Source organism: Amphiprion ocellaris, chromosome 20 (genome assembly GCF_022539595.1).
Source record: "Amphiprion ocellaris isolate individual 3 ecotype Okinawa chromosome 20, ASM2253959v1, whole genome shotgun sequence".
Classification (NCBI taxonomy): Eukaryota; Metazoa; Chordata; class Actinopteri; family Pomacentridae; genus Amphiprion; species Amphiprion ocellaris.
This window is the reverse complement of record NC_072785.1, coordinates 4,664,766-4,679,860: the sequence shown is the minus strand read 5'-3', so window position 1 is coordinate 4,679,860 and position 15,095 is coordinate 4,664,766. Positions and strand designations below refer to the sequence as shown.

Sequence of the window (15,095 nt, the reverse complement as noted above, 5' to 3'; positions counted from 1 at the left end):
TGCCTTGCCTAAACAAATGCGATCAAGCTAGTGTTTTTTACCCCATAGCAGAACGATAATGAGGTGCAGCCATTCTGTGCTGCAGAATAGTCTGGCTATGTGAGACTAGTGACAGACAAAAGAAGACATCAGAATGTTCTAACGTATGAATTATCAAGATAGAGCCTTTGGTTAATACATTTCTTGGCATAATAGGCCAGCAAACTTTTTCTGTTTTTTTTCTTTTTTTACACATTACTGCATTATTTAAAACGATGCCTTCTAATTAGAGCTAAGTGGTTTGACCAAACCTAGTATCACTAAACGTATCTGTATTCTATCCAATAACTAATTGGTCAATTATTGCAATATCGATTAGCAAGAGTTCTTATGGTGGATCAATCGAGCAAACAAAGCAAATATTCAACATTCAAATGTTTAAAATGTAAGGATTTGCTTTTTTTTTTTTTTAATCTAATTTAGATTTTATGTCATTTTGAAATGTTATGATTTTGACAGTTAAATATGTAAAAGATAAAAGAACCAACAGATTAATAAAAACTGACATTTGCAAAGAAAAAAAGTGGGGGTAATAAAATGTTTCCGGTTTCTCATTTTTACTGTTATATAAATATATTAATTCACATTTAGTTAAAGGATTATTCCACTTATTTAACACTGCACATCCACAAAGTTTTGATTCTAAAAAGTAGTAAAAGTAAAAACTGAAGCAGCAGAGGGACAAATATCCTGACTTTTACTCCCTAGACTGTCTGGGAAAAGCTCAAAAACTTTAGATCCTACATTCCTTGTCTTATAGAAACTTTGTCTTTCAAGCTCCTTCACACTAGATTGTAATTCAAACTTTCTGTTGAGTTTATAGTCTCTGAGATGAAGCTGAGACAACCTTTCCCATCTCATCATTAGGGTTATTTAGGGTTTATTTAAAGAGCTCTTTCTAGAGTCACATCGGAACGTTTACAAATGTTTAAACAGCCTGAGTAGTACAGACCAAGACGTGCAAAATGTATGGACAACACCTTTAAAAGAACAACACTCTTGCACACTTAAAGAGAAGAAATTTCTCTTTGGGCTTTCTTACTACACATGCTGAATAATAAACATTTTACAGGCTAAGTGTTTGTCCTACCTGCAGGTTGTCAAACTTGAGGCCAGGCATAGTGAGTCTGTTGGTCTCTGCATAGGCTGGGCTGTACTGCTGGGTGGCAACAGAGACCAACACCTTCCTGGTCTCCTCACACGGCAGCCAGGCATCATGGCGTCTGTCCACCTCACTCAGGCTCAGTGCCGTGGCAAAGGGATCATCACTGCCTGAAAAAACAGCCTGGAGCTGGTTGAAAGGCTGTGGCTGAGTGGCTGGAGCTGAGGCAGGAGTTTGAGTTGGAGCTGGGACCGTCTGAGATGGAAGAGGCTGGGGCTTTGTGGTTGGTTCAGCAGGGGCAGAGCCAAACACTGAGCTAGGGGTGGGAGCACCAGAGTCCAAGGGTCCACCAGGGGTGGAGATGGAGGAGGAGGTAGAAGACAACTGGCGCTCAGGTGTGGGGGCTATGGGTGCAGGGCTGGTGCCAGGGGGAATATCTGCATTAGGGTTGGACACAGAAATGAAGGAGGAGGGAGCAGTGAAGGAGTCAAAGAAGTCGGAGGCTGGATTAGCTTGTCCATTATCAGTGAAGAACTTACTGAGGCTAGGGCTGGGCTGGCACACCAGGGGGGCTGTCAGCTTGCTGGGGGTCACAGCCCCATCACTTCCACCACCACTGCCCATGCTAAAGCTGGGAGACTTGATGAGGGTGGGCTGGAAGCCATCAGGAACCAGAGACTTCGGCTGTGTGCCCTGGCTGAATATAGTGCACACCGGCACAGGCTCATCTTTGGGGGTATTCACTTTGGCTAACTCAGATACCGCCTCCTCACTCTGACTATCAGATGGACTCTGTGTGTCACCTTGAGGTGAAACAAAGGCTGTGATTTCCTTTTGTGTATCTGTCAGCTCCTTCTTGTCTTCCTCTATGCTTTCCTCCATGCCTTCTTCCTCCTGTTTCTCCACTGAAACTTTAATCTCAGTTGTACTATGTCCAATTTCACTTTGCTCCTCTTGGTCTCCTGAAGTCTCTCCTGCATTCTCGCTCTCAGGTCCATCCAGAAAGGAGTCAATGGGAGCTACATCATCCTCTTCACTGTTATTGGGTGAGTCCGAAATCATGACACTTTCCATCATCTGGTCGTTGAGCTTGTCCATCAGGCTCTCTGAGGGTGTGGTGCTGCTGTCTTCCTGTGGGGTGGCAAACTCCCCGCCCAGGTCAATGCTGTCCTCCTGGGGAAGGACGTTGTTTCTGGAAGGGGTGTGGCTTGTGGTTTGCTCAGTAGGGGCTGGAGCTGAGGTCTCCGTGCCTACATCTTCCACTGTGATGTCCAATGTGACAGGCCGATGGGCATGACTCTCCCCTGTATCCATCTTACTGCTCCTGACAATTAAAACACAGCATCACACAATGTTACCTTTTCATGTAATTTTATAATACAGTCTGGACAATAAACATTCTGCTGTCAAAGGCCTTCGAGACTGCTTTACTTAGGTACATGTTGTGCCTAACAAGCATAAATTATTTCTTGGTGTAGATAAAACCAAATACATCATCTTCACATTCATTCTTTATGACAGTCTGGTGACCTCTGCCATGAATGATATGCAAAAAGTTACATATCTGGGAATATGGACTGATGAAAAGCTGACATTTAAATGTTATGTGGTCAGTCTGATGACAAAATGACAACTAAAATTGGCTATATATGCATGCATCAGCCATGACTTTTGGACACTATTTATCACTCTGCAGTACCATTTATTACTAATGATAGTTATAATACTGTGGGCAGAGTGGCCCTCCCTCTCTGTAAGGTGTGACAGACACCGGTATTTTGAACCCCTTTACCTTACCACATTGCTGTCTTTTCCTGATGGTGCTTGCCATACAATTTCAAATAAGTGGCTTACTCTGCCTGGTGTTTAAACTGAGCTTAGAAAATCCAGTTTTAGTCACTGTACACCTGCAAAACTATCTAAAGCTTCACTTATTTAAATTCATACATTTATTCAGCCCTTTAATTTTATTATTTTCTCCTTGCTTCAGTTGATTAATTTATTTTATCAATGCCTAATGAATGTTTTTATCATTGTGCTAACTTTGCCTTTTAATATGTTATTATTACCCAGGTTCCTTATTTACATGCCTACATCTTTTATTCTTATTATTATGGTTACATTGTAAATAATGCCTCTCTACCTAAATGTACTCCGAGTTTAAATAAAGGTTGAATGGACATCGGAAAGTCAACAGCAAACCACCAGTAACGTTACAGCAGGGGTGTCAAACATGCGGCTCATGGGCCAAAAGCGGCCCTCCAGAGGGTCCAATCTGGCCCTCAAAGTGTAAAAATTACAGAGAAAACATTAACTGCAAATTGTAAATTTGTAAAATTGTAAATTGAAAATCATTTCTAGACTATGACAAGTTGTTTTGATCATAAAGTAAAATACTACATTGTTTACTGTTTTTTTTTTGTCATTTTGTGTCTGATTTTTGTAATATTTTGTCTTGTTTTTGCTGTTTTTTTGTCTGCCTTTTGTCGTTTGTGTCATGTTTTGGTTGTTTTATTTCTGGTTTTTGTTGCTTTGTGTTTCCTTTTTGTCTCGCTTATGTTGTTTTTCTACTTTTTTGTCATCTTGTTTCTCGCTTTTGTCATTTTTGGTCTAGTTCATGTCATTCATGTAATTTTTTTGTCTCGTTTTTTTCGGTTGTCCATTTTATTGTCACTTTGTAACTTCTTTGTCAAATTTTTTGTCTCTTTTTTGCTTTGTTTCCTGTCGTTTGTCTCATTTATTGCCATTTTGTGTCTTGTTTTTGTCTTTTTCTGTCTCACTGTTATATTATGTATGTAATATTTTGTCCTGCTTTTGTTGTTTTTTGTGTTTTATTGTCAGACTTTGGTTGTTTTGACCATAAAGTAAAACACTATATCGTTCAGTTCCAGATACCTGTGACTAAATGTTGCGTTCCTTTGTAGAAACCGATCTGTAAGTTGTAATGTGCAAATGATAAACTGAGGTATAATATTGCTGAAATTGACCTTATATTTCTTAAGAAATTTCAAGAATTTAATAATGTTTTGTAAAAAGATAACTCCTTAAATGTGAACATTTTCAGAATGTATGTTTTTTTTGCACTAAAACAAAGGAAGAATTTGGAGTTGATGACCATCCTCCCCATGTTTGACTATGGTGATGTCCTCTATAAAATGTTCCCCACGTGGCCCTTAACAGGCTTGATGTCCTTTATCACTCAGCCATCCATCTTGCCACTGGTGCTCCTGTCTCCACCGACCATTGCAACCTTTACAAACTGGTGGGTTGGTCCTCCCTTTACACCAGGAGACTCTAACACTGGCTTTCACTCATTTACAAAACCCTATCAGGGAAGACACCTCAATACCTCTCCGATCTCCTACACCCCTCCCATAACAACTACCACCTGAGGTCCAGTGATTTCATAACACTTTCTGTCCCCAAGGTTTGCACTGTCTTTGGCTGGAATTCCTTTCGATTTGCTGCAGCGATCGATTGGAATTCCCTCCAAAAATCTCTGAAACTGCCATCACTCCCATCACCTTACATTTTTAAACAGAAGCTGCAGCAAACCCCTGTTGACCACTGCACATGCTGAATGTTTTCATTGAATTTCTAGCATTAATTTTAGGGTCTTTTTAATCTCTGTTTAAACACTTTTGTGTATTTTTTGTATATGTGCTGTTTATTTGTTATCTTTCTTCTGGGGCCTCTTGCCAGGTCATCATTGGAAATGAGCTTACCTAGTAAAATAAAGAAACTGAGCTTACCTAGTAAAATAAAGAATGAAAAAAGTTGGATAGGTTACTATGCTGTGATTTTACAGGTCCAGATCACTTGAGATCAAATTGGGCTGAATGTGGAACCTGAACTAAGAAGACTTTGACATCTCTGCGTTACAGTTTATGCGTTTTATCACAACATATAGCATCTGTCGTAGTCACTTCCTGGCATTGACAGCAAAAGCACCATTTTACAAGCTCTTTCCATCAGCTCTGAACTATAGCTACACTGACTAGGTCATTTCCTTGCCTTTTATACCTGCTTAAAGTGCTGCCGTTACCTCAGACATTATGGGATACTTTCTGTTTGTGTGGCTAAAGCTACATTAGCAGACTGGCTAACGTTAGCTAGCTTAGCTAAGCAATAACTTCCAACGGTCGTGTTTCGTTAATAGCTGTTCACGATTTAAAATGAACAGAGAGCGCTAATATACTACCCTTATCACTAGGCAATGAAAAGCAGACAGTAAAAGGAGAAAAACAAACAGGACTGCTGGTGTTTTCTTACCGATCTGCAGACTGACAGGTAGAACTGTAAGGCGCATGCGCTGGGAGAAGTCCGCTCCGTGTATGGCACTCCAGACCTGACAAACTTCATGCCGCCGCGTTTTTTGGTATTCTCCATCTTCTTGTACGCACTTTAAAAAATCTACGCAACGTTACACGGCTGTCGCTACGTATTTTAGCCGCACGTTAATTTTATTTCAATCGCGGAAGTGCAGCGACTGTGGTTTGTTTTGAGCAGTACGTAGCACAAGTGTGGTGTTGGTCTTTTTTGTCATTTGTAAAGGATTAGGAAGCGCTGGTAGCAGAATAAAACATGGAGGACGACGCTCCTGTCATTTATGGTCTGGAATTTCAGGTACGCATTACTGCTCCACTGTCACACCATTCATTACTGTCACAGACTGACAGCTATTCTATTCTGTTCTATTCTATTCTATTCTATTCTATTCTATTCTATTCTATTCTATTCTATTCTATTCTATTCATGTTCTGTTGTGTTTTTATTTACGTTGCAGGCACGGGCACTGACTGCCCAGACAGCTGAGACTGATGCTATCCGTTTCCTCGTGGGTACACAGTCACTGAAGTTTGACAACCAGGCAAGTAAAACATTTCACAATTTACAGAGGTCCTGTTTCATGTAAAGAAGATTTCTGCAACAAAATGGGAGGAAAAATGGCACCTCTGGCTGTCACACATTTAGTTTATAGTGTTGGTTTGTATCTCCGAACAACCAGTAGTAATAATAGTAGTTTCACCTCTGGATGGTTGCACCTATCTTGTTATCTGCTGCATTAATTTTTCTTCTTAAGAAAAACTTCTTCTCCTTTTCTTCCCTACCTTGTAAATGTCTAAAACATATATAAAATATGCATAAAAGTTGTGGCAGTGTAGCAAAGAAATTTAAAGTAGCAGTGACTTTTATTGAAACTTTGCAGTTAATGTCTTCTCTGTAATCTTTACACTTTACAAAGTCGTCCCACGGGCCAGATTGGACCCTCTCATGGGCCAGTTTTGGCCCACAGGCCGTACGTTTGACATCCCTGGTTTAAAGCATCTAAATTATTGATTAGACTAAATGACCATAGCCGATAACACAATAAACACAATGTACAATTTATTTATTTTTTTTTTATCCCAGAGCATATTTTTAGTCTAACCTGCCTGCAGAAGGAAATTGTCAGACTAGAATATTGTGTGGGTTTGGTTATTTTCTATGACTCCTTCTGTGCAGGTATCTGTTTAACTTTTCCAAATCTCCAAAGAGATTTGGAATTCAAAGATTTGCTGATCTTTGCAGAATCAATAAATGCAGTCATGGAAAAAACATTTAGACCACCCTTGTTTTCTTCAATTCTTGTTCATTTTAATGCCTGGTACCACTAAAGGTACATTACCTGAAGAATACAATGAACATGACAAAAAATGCAGCTGATTCCATAATACTTTATGTCCTATTTGACGTACTTCAGCCTCATTGTATTCCAGGGTATATAAGAGGCCATTTCATGTCATAAGCAGCACTGCACATGTAAAGGTCTAGAGTGGTTTCCTGCTGACATTCAAGCTGTAGCACAACTCAGAAGATGTCAGCTCTCACAGAACGCCTAGAACTAAAGAATTATGTGAAGCCACAAAGGCAGCCATCTTGGCACTGCTGGAAATTGATCTGAGTGAGAGACAGGTAGTGAAAAAACTGAAGATGTCCAAGACAGCCATTCATTACACCAAGAAAAAACAAGCCCAACATGGTTCTACCAAACTGCTAGCTGGTCAGGAAACGTCTTTCTATCCACCAGATGTCCTTCACTCATCTGTTCCTGTGTCAGGAATCATCCTCAGACCTCCAGGAACCTTAAAATGAGTGAACACTGTGGAGAAATGTGATTTGTTCAGGAAGGACAGTTGGAAAGCGACTTGTTGAAGCTGGTCTGAAGTCACACAGGGCAGGAAGAAGCCCTTCATCAAGGAAAGGCAGAGGAAAGTCCAGTTACTCTTTACTGGGATCACAAGGATTGGACTGTTGATGATTGGACTAAGGTTCTCTTCAGGAATGATTCCAGTTTTCAGTTGATGTCCACTCCAGCCAACTTACTGGTTAGGAGGAAGCCTGGAGAAGCTACAAACCAGACTGTCTGCCCCTACAGTAAAACATGGGGGTGGATCAGTAACCATCTGGGGTAGTTTCAGTCTGGGTGGAACAGGGTCAATGAACCAGGTCATGTTTGGGGCTACTCTTGAAAACAGTCATCAGCTGGAAAACTCTTTCCTGCCTCCAATGACTGGATTTTCCAACAAGACAATGCCCCTTACCACACGGCGAGGTCAGGTAAAGCCTGGATGGAGAACCAGAACATTGGAACCATGCCTTGACCTGCTCAATCACCAGATCTAAATCCAACTGAAAACCTGTGGAAAATCATCAAATGCTAAACGGAGAACCACAAGCCCAAAAACAAAGCACATTAGTTAGAATTAGTGCAACAGGAATGTGCTGCTGTGACAGCAGAACAATGTCAGAAGCTGGTGGAGATCATGACAAGACGTATAGCTGCAGTCATCAGAAACAATGGTTATGAATCAGTACTAACTCCTGTGTGGATCATGTGACTAAAACAGACAGAAAAGAAAACATGGAATCCTAGAAGCTGTTTTTGGCAGAACAACGTCATAGCTATTGATTGAAGAACTGAAGTGATTTTGGTTATTGTCAAGAAAACATAGAAAATGTCTGATATCAACTCTGAAATTAAACCCCAATGAGCTATTTTTGAGCTATCATTATCTTTGTCCAAACAAATGTACCTTTAGTTGTACCAGGCATTAAAATGAACAAGAAATTGAAGAAAACAAGGGTAGTCTGATAATTTTTTCCATGACTGTATATATTCAAGTCATTAATTTAGTGCTAAAACTGTTAAATGCATTAGAACACTTTTCATTAACTGAGATTAGCTTAGATTAAAAATGACCATTAAGTGAAATGTTTGCTGCTGTAGGCCTTTGTGTATATTTTCTGCTTTTCTGTAATTCGTATCTTTGTTAACTAATTTCCTCATTCTGTTGCATAAATGAAAGCAGTAAAACGAAATTATGTCACCTAGGGATTTGGATTTTGTTTTGCCATTTTATAAACCAAAGTTGATCAAAAAATCCAACTCAATAATTATTAATGGAAATAAACCTATAGTGGCAACTCTAAATGAATTATGCAAACCTAAATTAATTAAACATTCCATCTACAAAATGTGCAGACTGCATTTCGCAAAATGTCATCGTAGCTTTTCACAGCCCAAGCTGAGATCCTCTGCTTGATTGTTTTGTCCAACAAACACTCTAAAACCCACATGTTTGTTCCACACTCAGATAAATGGAAGAATAGCCACAGATCCTCACATATGAGAAACTGTAACCAGTGAGCTAACTAATAAACTGATGCATTTAACAATCATATTCAAATAATTAGCTGATTTTTTTCTTAGTGAATTGTCAACAGGCCGGACCAACAAGTTAAAATGATTCAGTTTAGCTTAATTTAGGAACAGGAAAGAATAGGATTATTTTCATTACCAATTAATCCACTCATTTCCTTAGAAATCAGATGGTCAAATGTAAGAAAACAGTAAAAAAAAAAACATAACCTGTTGCAATATTCTGGATCCCAAAGTGACATCGTCATTGTTTTCTGTCAGAATTGACAGTCAACAGTAAAACTATACTTACTTAAAGTCATTGAAAATGTTAACAAGAATCAAATTGTCACATAGGAAAAGCTGACACCAGTATAAATTTGTCATTTATTCTCATAGCAGGTAATCTGTTGTCAAGAGTGGCTAGTTGTGGCTAATTCATCTTCTAAAGACTGAGCAATTGACCAACATTGGAGTCCTTATTTGTGGTTGAATAATGACTTAAACAATAAACAAATTATCAGACTACTGTAGTTGCAGGTCATTATTCTGTCAGTAGACTAACTAATTAATCAACTAAATTATCCAAATTTAAATAGGTGATACATTAGCAAAGTTGCTGTTGATTAACTTTGTGTTGATTGCTAATTTATATCACTGATAAGAACTATTTATTTCAGGATGGAATTGCATTTAAGCTGGTGCCATCCTAATTGATAGACAGGTCTGCTGCATGTGCACCTATGTTGGATATTCATCTATGGTTTCTCCTGTGTGTGTTTGATTGTTAGTGAGGGTTTTCTAATGTGAGTGTGTTTGTGTCTGTGTGTGAAGGAAAATCGAGAGTGTGTGCATGCATGCATGCACATCTTGCAGAGGTCATTACAGAGACAGATGACAGAAACAGTTGGCTCTAAACGGGGGGAGAAATAATTAGCTCTCTGAGAGCGAGCGAGCGAGCGAGAGAGGGATGAGAGAAAGACAGAGAGAGATTCCTGCCTTGAAAAAGCGAGCCCATTTTCTGGCAGACATCAGTGTGAAAACAGTCTGGCACTGAACGCAGACGTAGTTCAATCCAAGTCTTGTGTAGTGAGGCTAATACAGAGCTTGTTGGAAATGGTGACAATGCATCCCAGTCGATCTGTGTGATTTCTTATTACACACTGTCAGTCGCTTAATATACTCCTCCTAACACTTTCCTCTAGCATGAGTTGAAATGCAAGAACAGAGTGAATTCTTCATACTAGTAAAAAGATAATCTTGTACAGTTATCAGATTCAGTAGTAATAAAGGTGCTTGTTGCTCATTTATTAAATGGACTGTTTGTTTTAAAGGCAGGATTTTGAAACATCTCAAATGAAAGCATTCAGATTATGATGGAGTCGCAGTCTTAGTATGCTTCAAAGCACTCGTTTGCTCAATTTTTGTAACGCTCAAAAACAATTGGACAATCCTGCCAACTTTATGCAGTATTTTGACAACTATTTGTGTGAATTAAAACACTACGGATGACAGATCATCAGCAATGCAGTGAATGAAAAGTGGCTGATGGTATTCCACTACTGGTTCACTGGCATGTATCACTTGTGTTATAGTGCTGCTGTTCCATTAGACAAACTGCTTTCCAACTGCTTGATTTGTCATTCTTGGCCAGCAATCAGACCCGTTAGCTAGCCTGTATTGTTGGGTTCATGCATACTGCCTCTTTTCTCAGAAATCTGTATGTGTGTGCAGATCCCAATGCTCTCATTTGCCTCTTTGCATGATTTTTGACGTTAATGGTTTAAAGACAGTAGTGTGTCAAATGCACAAAAGTAGCTTCTTCTCTAATCTGGAAGTAGACATGGCTAGACAACACGCTCTATAACCTCCTATTACACATCACAGTGTGACTAATACTAGAATAGATTTCTGTAAACCGGCTAACTGAAGCAGAATACATACAATAAATAAAAATAAAAGACACACTGCTAGCTGTAGCTGAACCTGTTTGTGTTTAGAAGCTTGCATATTTTCTGTATATTGTACTGTTTGTCACAGATTAGGGCTAAGATTTTATCAGATTAATCTCACAGTGTTACATGAAAACAGTCTTTAAGATTGCTGTTACTATACAGTGAGTATAATGGAGTGCTGTTTTTTTGGACATCTTTTTTTTATAATATGTGAAAACATTTACTTCTGCTTTGATTTCTGCTGTCAATGTCAGAGACTTCAATGCTGTCAAACCTAAAAGGGATCATTCATGTTCTTAGAATGACCCTTCTCTAGAAGCATGACTTCCATCCGTATGGTGCGTTTTATTCATGAAACTCATTGTCATTCCCAGCCTGCATAAGTTTGCCAGCAGACATTGGTTAGCTCAGTTTGTCTGCGTTTGAACTTACATGAAAAATGTTTTTTCGATTGGCATTTTAGCCCTGCTACCTTCTGCTGTATCCATGAGCCTGCTGGCCTCTCCACCTCCCATTAAGCATAATGCAGGGTGGAAATGTCTCTCTTAACTCGCTGAGCACCTCTCAAATCCCTCAGAGACCAATAGCTGGAATGACAGATCGGAGGGCGCGTCGGCATGGCATTTAAGGCTGCTAACGAGATAAAGCGCCCGAGCTTGGCACCTCTCACCCGCTCACTACTCCTCCGCCCCGCTTACTGTCATCTGTGCAGCTAAAGAGCTTTAGTGAAGAAGCCCATGAAGTGGGGGCCACAATCCAGCTCGGCTTTATCCCTCCCTCACCCCCTCTTACCAGTCTCCCTCTACTCCTCCTCCCTGCCTTGATTCCTCCACCATCGGCACATAATTAAAAGTGCTGGGCCGGGTGCCCAAGTGGCTGAAGGCTATGAGTCACTCCCCAGGCTTGGATGAATGAGGGATAAATCACCTGGGGGAGGAGGGCTAGAACTTCTCTCTCTTCTCACACCTGGGTTCATTCAGGGGGACCCTATTACTAGGCCCTCCAATTACCCTGTCCCGCCGGCCTGAATTTATTTGTACTGCTCCCCCACTACCATAAAATTATAACTTTGCGTAATAATTTTTTGCTCGATGCAGTCCAACCCAAGGTTAATAGCCGCCTAGCTGACTTTGAGGAGGCTGAAGGATGCTGCCGCTCCGATGCTCTTCTCCTCCCCCTCACACCTCCTCCTTTCATCTTCTTGTTCAGCCTGTAAAAGTAGTACAGGCAAGGGGAGTGGAAGTGCCTGGCGGGAGTTATTGTCCAGTGCAACCCCATTAACAGTCCCCCAAGGTGCTGTAAGTGTCTTTCTTATGGGAGAAACCACCATTAATTGTCTGATCAAACCTTGAGACCCTCACTGTTTTACTGCATTGTGGGCCCTGAACTGCATTCAATCGGGGGCCCTCATAGAATAGATTTCCATCTAATGAAAAGAGCTCAGTTAGGAGGAGTTGCTATTAACTTCTTATGGACAAAAGTTTGCTTTTTTCTTGAACTTGTGTGCTGTGAAGTCTTCACAGCTGTTGATTGTGTTTTCATGTGTAGCCGTGGCCTCAGCATTATACAGGGTCAAGGTAAACTAAAACGGTGCTTTAAGCCTCATATAGGAGACAATGTTTAACTGTTTGTACTGATGTGTGTTTTTTTGCAATCCTCATTGTCAGATGTCCTGAAAATACAAAGGAAAGTCAGCTCAGAAAAAGAAGTCTTTGTCAACGGGAGAAACCGGCAGTGTCAAATCGAACGTGGCAATAAAGTCACGAAGAAGTCTCTCTGGTCATTAATTTAACCCAGAAAAACTCACTTATGTGCATCTAAACCGTTGCTTCCTCTTAAATATGGCGGATCTATGTCGTCCCTGCCTCTGTCTCCACTCACTGCTCCCCATTCTCATGAGCTTACCTGTGACTAATACTGTAAAACTTCTCTACAATCTGACATGATTTGGTCCTTAATGTAGGAAACCTAAAAAGGGTTTGTGATGAGCATCGATATGCTGCAGTTTCATGGTGAGAAGGCTCAGCCATAGTCTTTTTTTGCTTTTTTTCTTCATAATATGTCTTCAAACAAATAAACAAAAAATACCATGTGCATGTGTCAACGAGGTGGAAATTTTTTTTTTTACCAGATGAGGTTCTTAGCATTACTTTAAGCAAAAAAAATAAATAAAATGAACTCAGTGTTGTCTTACAAGCTTTCAGAGCTTTCAACCACATTTTGCAGTTGGGTCAATATATAATTGCACGACTTTTTGTATCATAGTTGACATTTTTGCTGTTTTCAGGTCTAAAATCAACATGGCCGCCTATAACCAAACACCACATGGCATTTTTACACAAAGATTAGCTGCACAAAAAATACTACAAAAATTGCAAAATGACCACAAAACCACCTAAAATTGTCAGAGTGAAAACGCCCACAAAATGCACAAAATAACCACAAAAATGCAAAAAAAAAAATACCACAAAAAGACCTAAAATGCCCACAAAACGGTCTGAAAATGACCAAAAAAGAAACAAAATGAGCAGGTCATGTGATCTGGAATTAACACACTTCCTTGAGAGGTGTTTTTGTAATGGGGAACTTAGTGGAAAGTGATTTCATGGACACAGATACAGTTTGTTATTTCCATATAAAATTTAATATATTGCCAAAAAAGAAATATGTCATGATTATCTCAACATCATGAAAAGAACACAATCAAAACTATTTCTGAATGAGCTCATTTTATTATTGTTTAGATAATTAGATGGTGGTTGGTATTAAATTAAGACGGTTATTTATGCTGACATTTTAGTGATATCCAGTCATTTATTATTAATAAGTGATTGTTTCCATAATAAATAATTATGGAATTTGTGAAGACATGATCATATTGAACATAAAAAGCTTTTTTTTTTCTTTTTTTTTTTTACTTTTAATAAAAATGTATGCAAGATATATCCCATGGACTTCAAAAGTCCCTCAGCTATGTATTGACCCAGCTGTCTATCTAATGAGTAATGACTGCAAAATGCAGTTAAAAGTTCAGGACAAAGCAAGTAAGTGGATTTATGGTAAGATCTTTTATTGGGGTGCTCGTGCTCAATGGCGTCTGGGTGGTGGATTACATTCTTTTGATACTATGGGAAGGAAATGCTACCACAGTGTAGCTTATCAATAACTTCAATATTTATACACAGATCAAAATTAGGTATTTGAGGTTACTGTACTCTTAGCTAAAGTTAAATTATCATATGAAGCCAAAGGTTCACTTATATGAAATCTCTTTTGATGAAAGTGCGCAATTACAGCTCTCATTTTAGCAGTGCCATTTATGTAAAAAAAAAAAAACAAATCATCTGTTATCAATTTCCTTTTTCTAAACCATTTTCCCATGATTTCTCCAGCATGTCACACACATACCTCCCATGAATCCAACATGACTTCTAAAGTGTCTTAATCGCTGCTTTAAAGAACAAATCAAGATGAAAATCTTGAGCTGTATGAAGTTGACGGGACAAAAAAAAGAACCAAAGCGACTCCTGCCTTGAAATTACGTTTGCTGTCATATTATAAAGTGAAACTTTCTTCTCTTCCGGGGAATCAGACGAGTGAGTGGAGCTTTGAACTGCAGTTGGTGCGAGTGGAGGGAGGTGCACTGAGTGGTTTTCAGCTCCATCCTCAACACATCTCCTCTCTCTCTCTCTGCTTTTCTTTCAGATCCACATCATTGACTTTGATGATGAGAATAACATCATTAATAAGAATGTCCTTCTGCACCAAGCTGGGGAGATATGGCACATTGGCGCCAGTCCTGCAGATAAGGCTGTGCTTACCACCTGCTATAACAAAAGTGAGTCCTACTGTTTCCTTCTGTCTTTGGCTCCATTCACTACCTCTTTATGCTTCTCATTTTTTTTCTGTTCTGTTGTTTTTCTTTCGTCTGTTTTTTTTTGCATATACTGGATGCAATCTGTTTATGTGTACGTCCATAGGTCTCACTGTTGTGCATGTCATATGTCACAAACGCCTTCAAGGAATTCCTTCAAATAGGACAAAAACTTTAATTTAATTAGGTGTTGGTGGTCAAACATCAAAGACAAATCAAACCGCTGTTACATCACAAAACACATACAACATAATTATGAATTCATATGCTCATTAAACAAATGTTAACAGGATCAAGTGATTATGTGATGACATTTAGATCCAAAAGGTCAAGTGTCAGCTTTACTGTTACATCATCCACATTGTAGAATGTGTAGCTTCTTTGCAGCAATATATGCATTCGAAGCATTGTTCAATGTAACTGTAGTTAATTTGGATTCTTTTA

General features: G+C 39.3%; 2 protein-coding genes across 3 annotated transcripts in view; one reads left to right on the top strand and one right to left on the bottom strand.

Annotated features, from left to right (window-relative positions):
- The window catches only part of trappc12 (trafficking protein particle complex subunit 12), a 39,718-nt gene extending 34,237 nt beyond the window's left edge, over positions 1-5,481 (bottom strand). For both annotated transcript variants that reach the window (XM_023297575.3, XM_055005819.1), the window contains exons 1-2: positions 5,414-5,481; positions 1,130-2,465 (exon numbers count right to left, since the gene is read on the bottom strand). In XM_023297575.3, coding sequence (XP_023153343.1) covers positions 1,130-2,455 — 1,326 coding nt within the window. In that variant the 5' untranslated portion in view covers positions 2,456-2,465; positions 5,414-5,481. The remainder of the gene's footprint in view (positions 1-1,129; positions 2,466-5,413) is intronic.
- A 119-nt stretch (positions 5,482-5,600) lies between these two features.
- Positions 5,601-15,095, top strand: part of eipr1 (EARP complex and GARP complex interacting protein 1) — an 84,535-nt gene continuing 75,040 nt past the window's right edge. Inside the window, exons 1-3 of the mRNA XM_023297578.3 lie at positions 5,601-5,767; positions 5,928-6,011; positions 14,483-14,615. Of these exons, the coding sequence (XP_023153346.1) occupies positions 5,726-5,767; positions 5,928-6,011; positions 14,483-14,615 (259 nt within the window). The 5' untranslated portion in view covers positions 5,601-5,725. The remainder of the gene's footprint in view (positions 5,768-5,927; positions 6,012-14,482; positions 14,616-15,095) is intronic.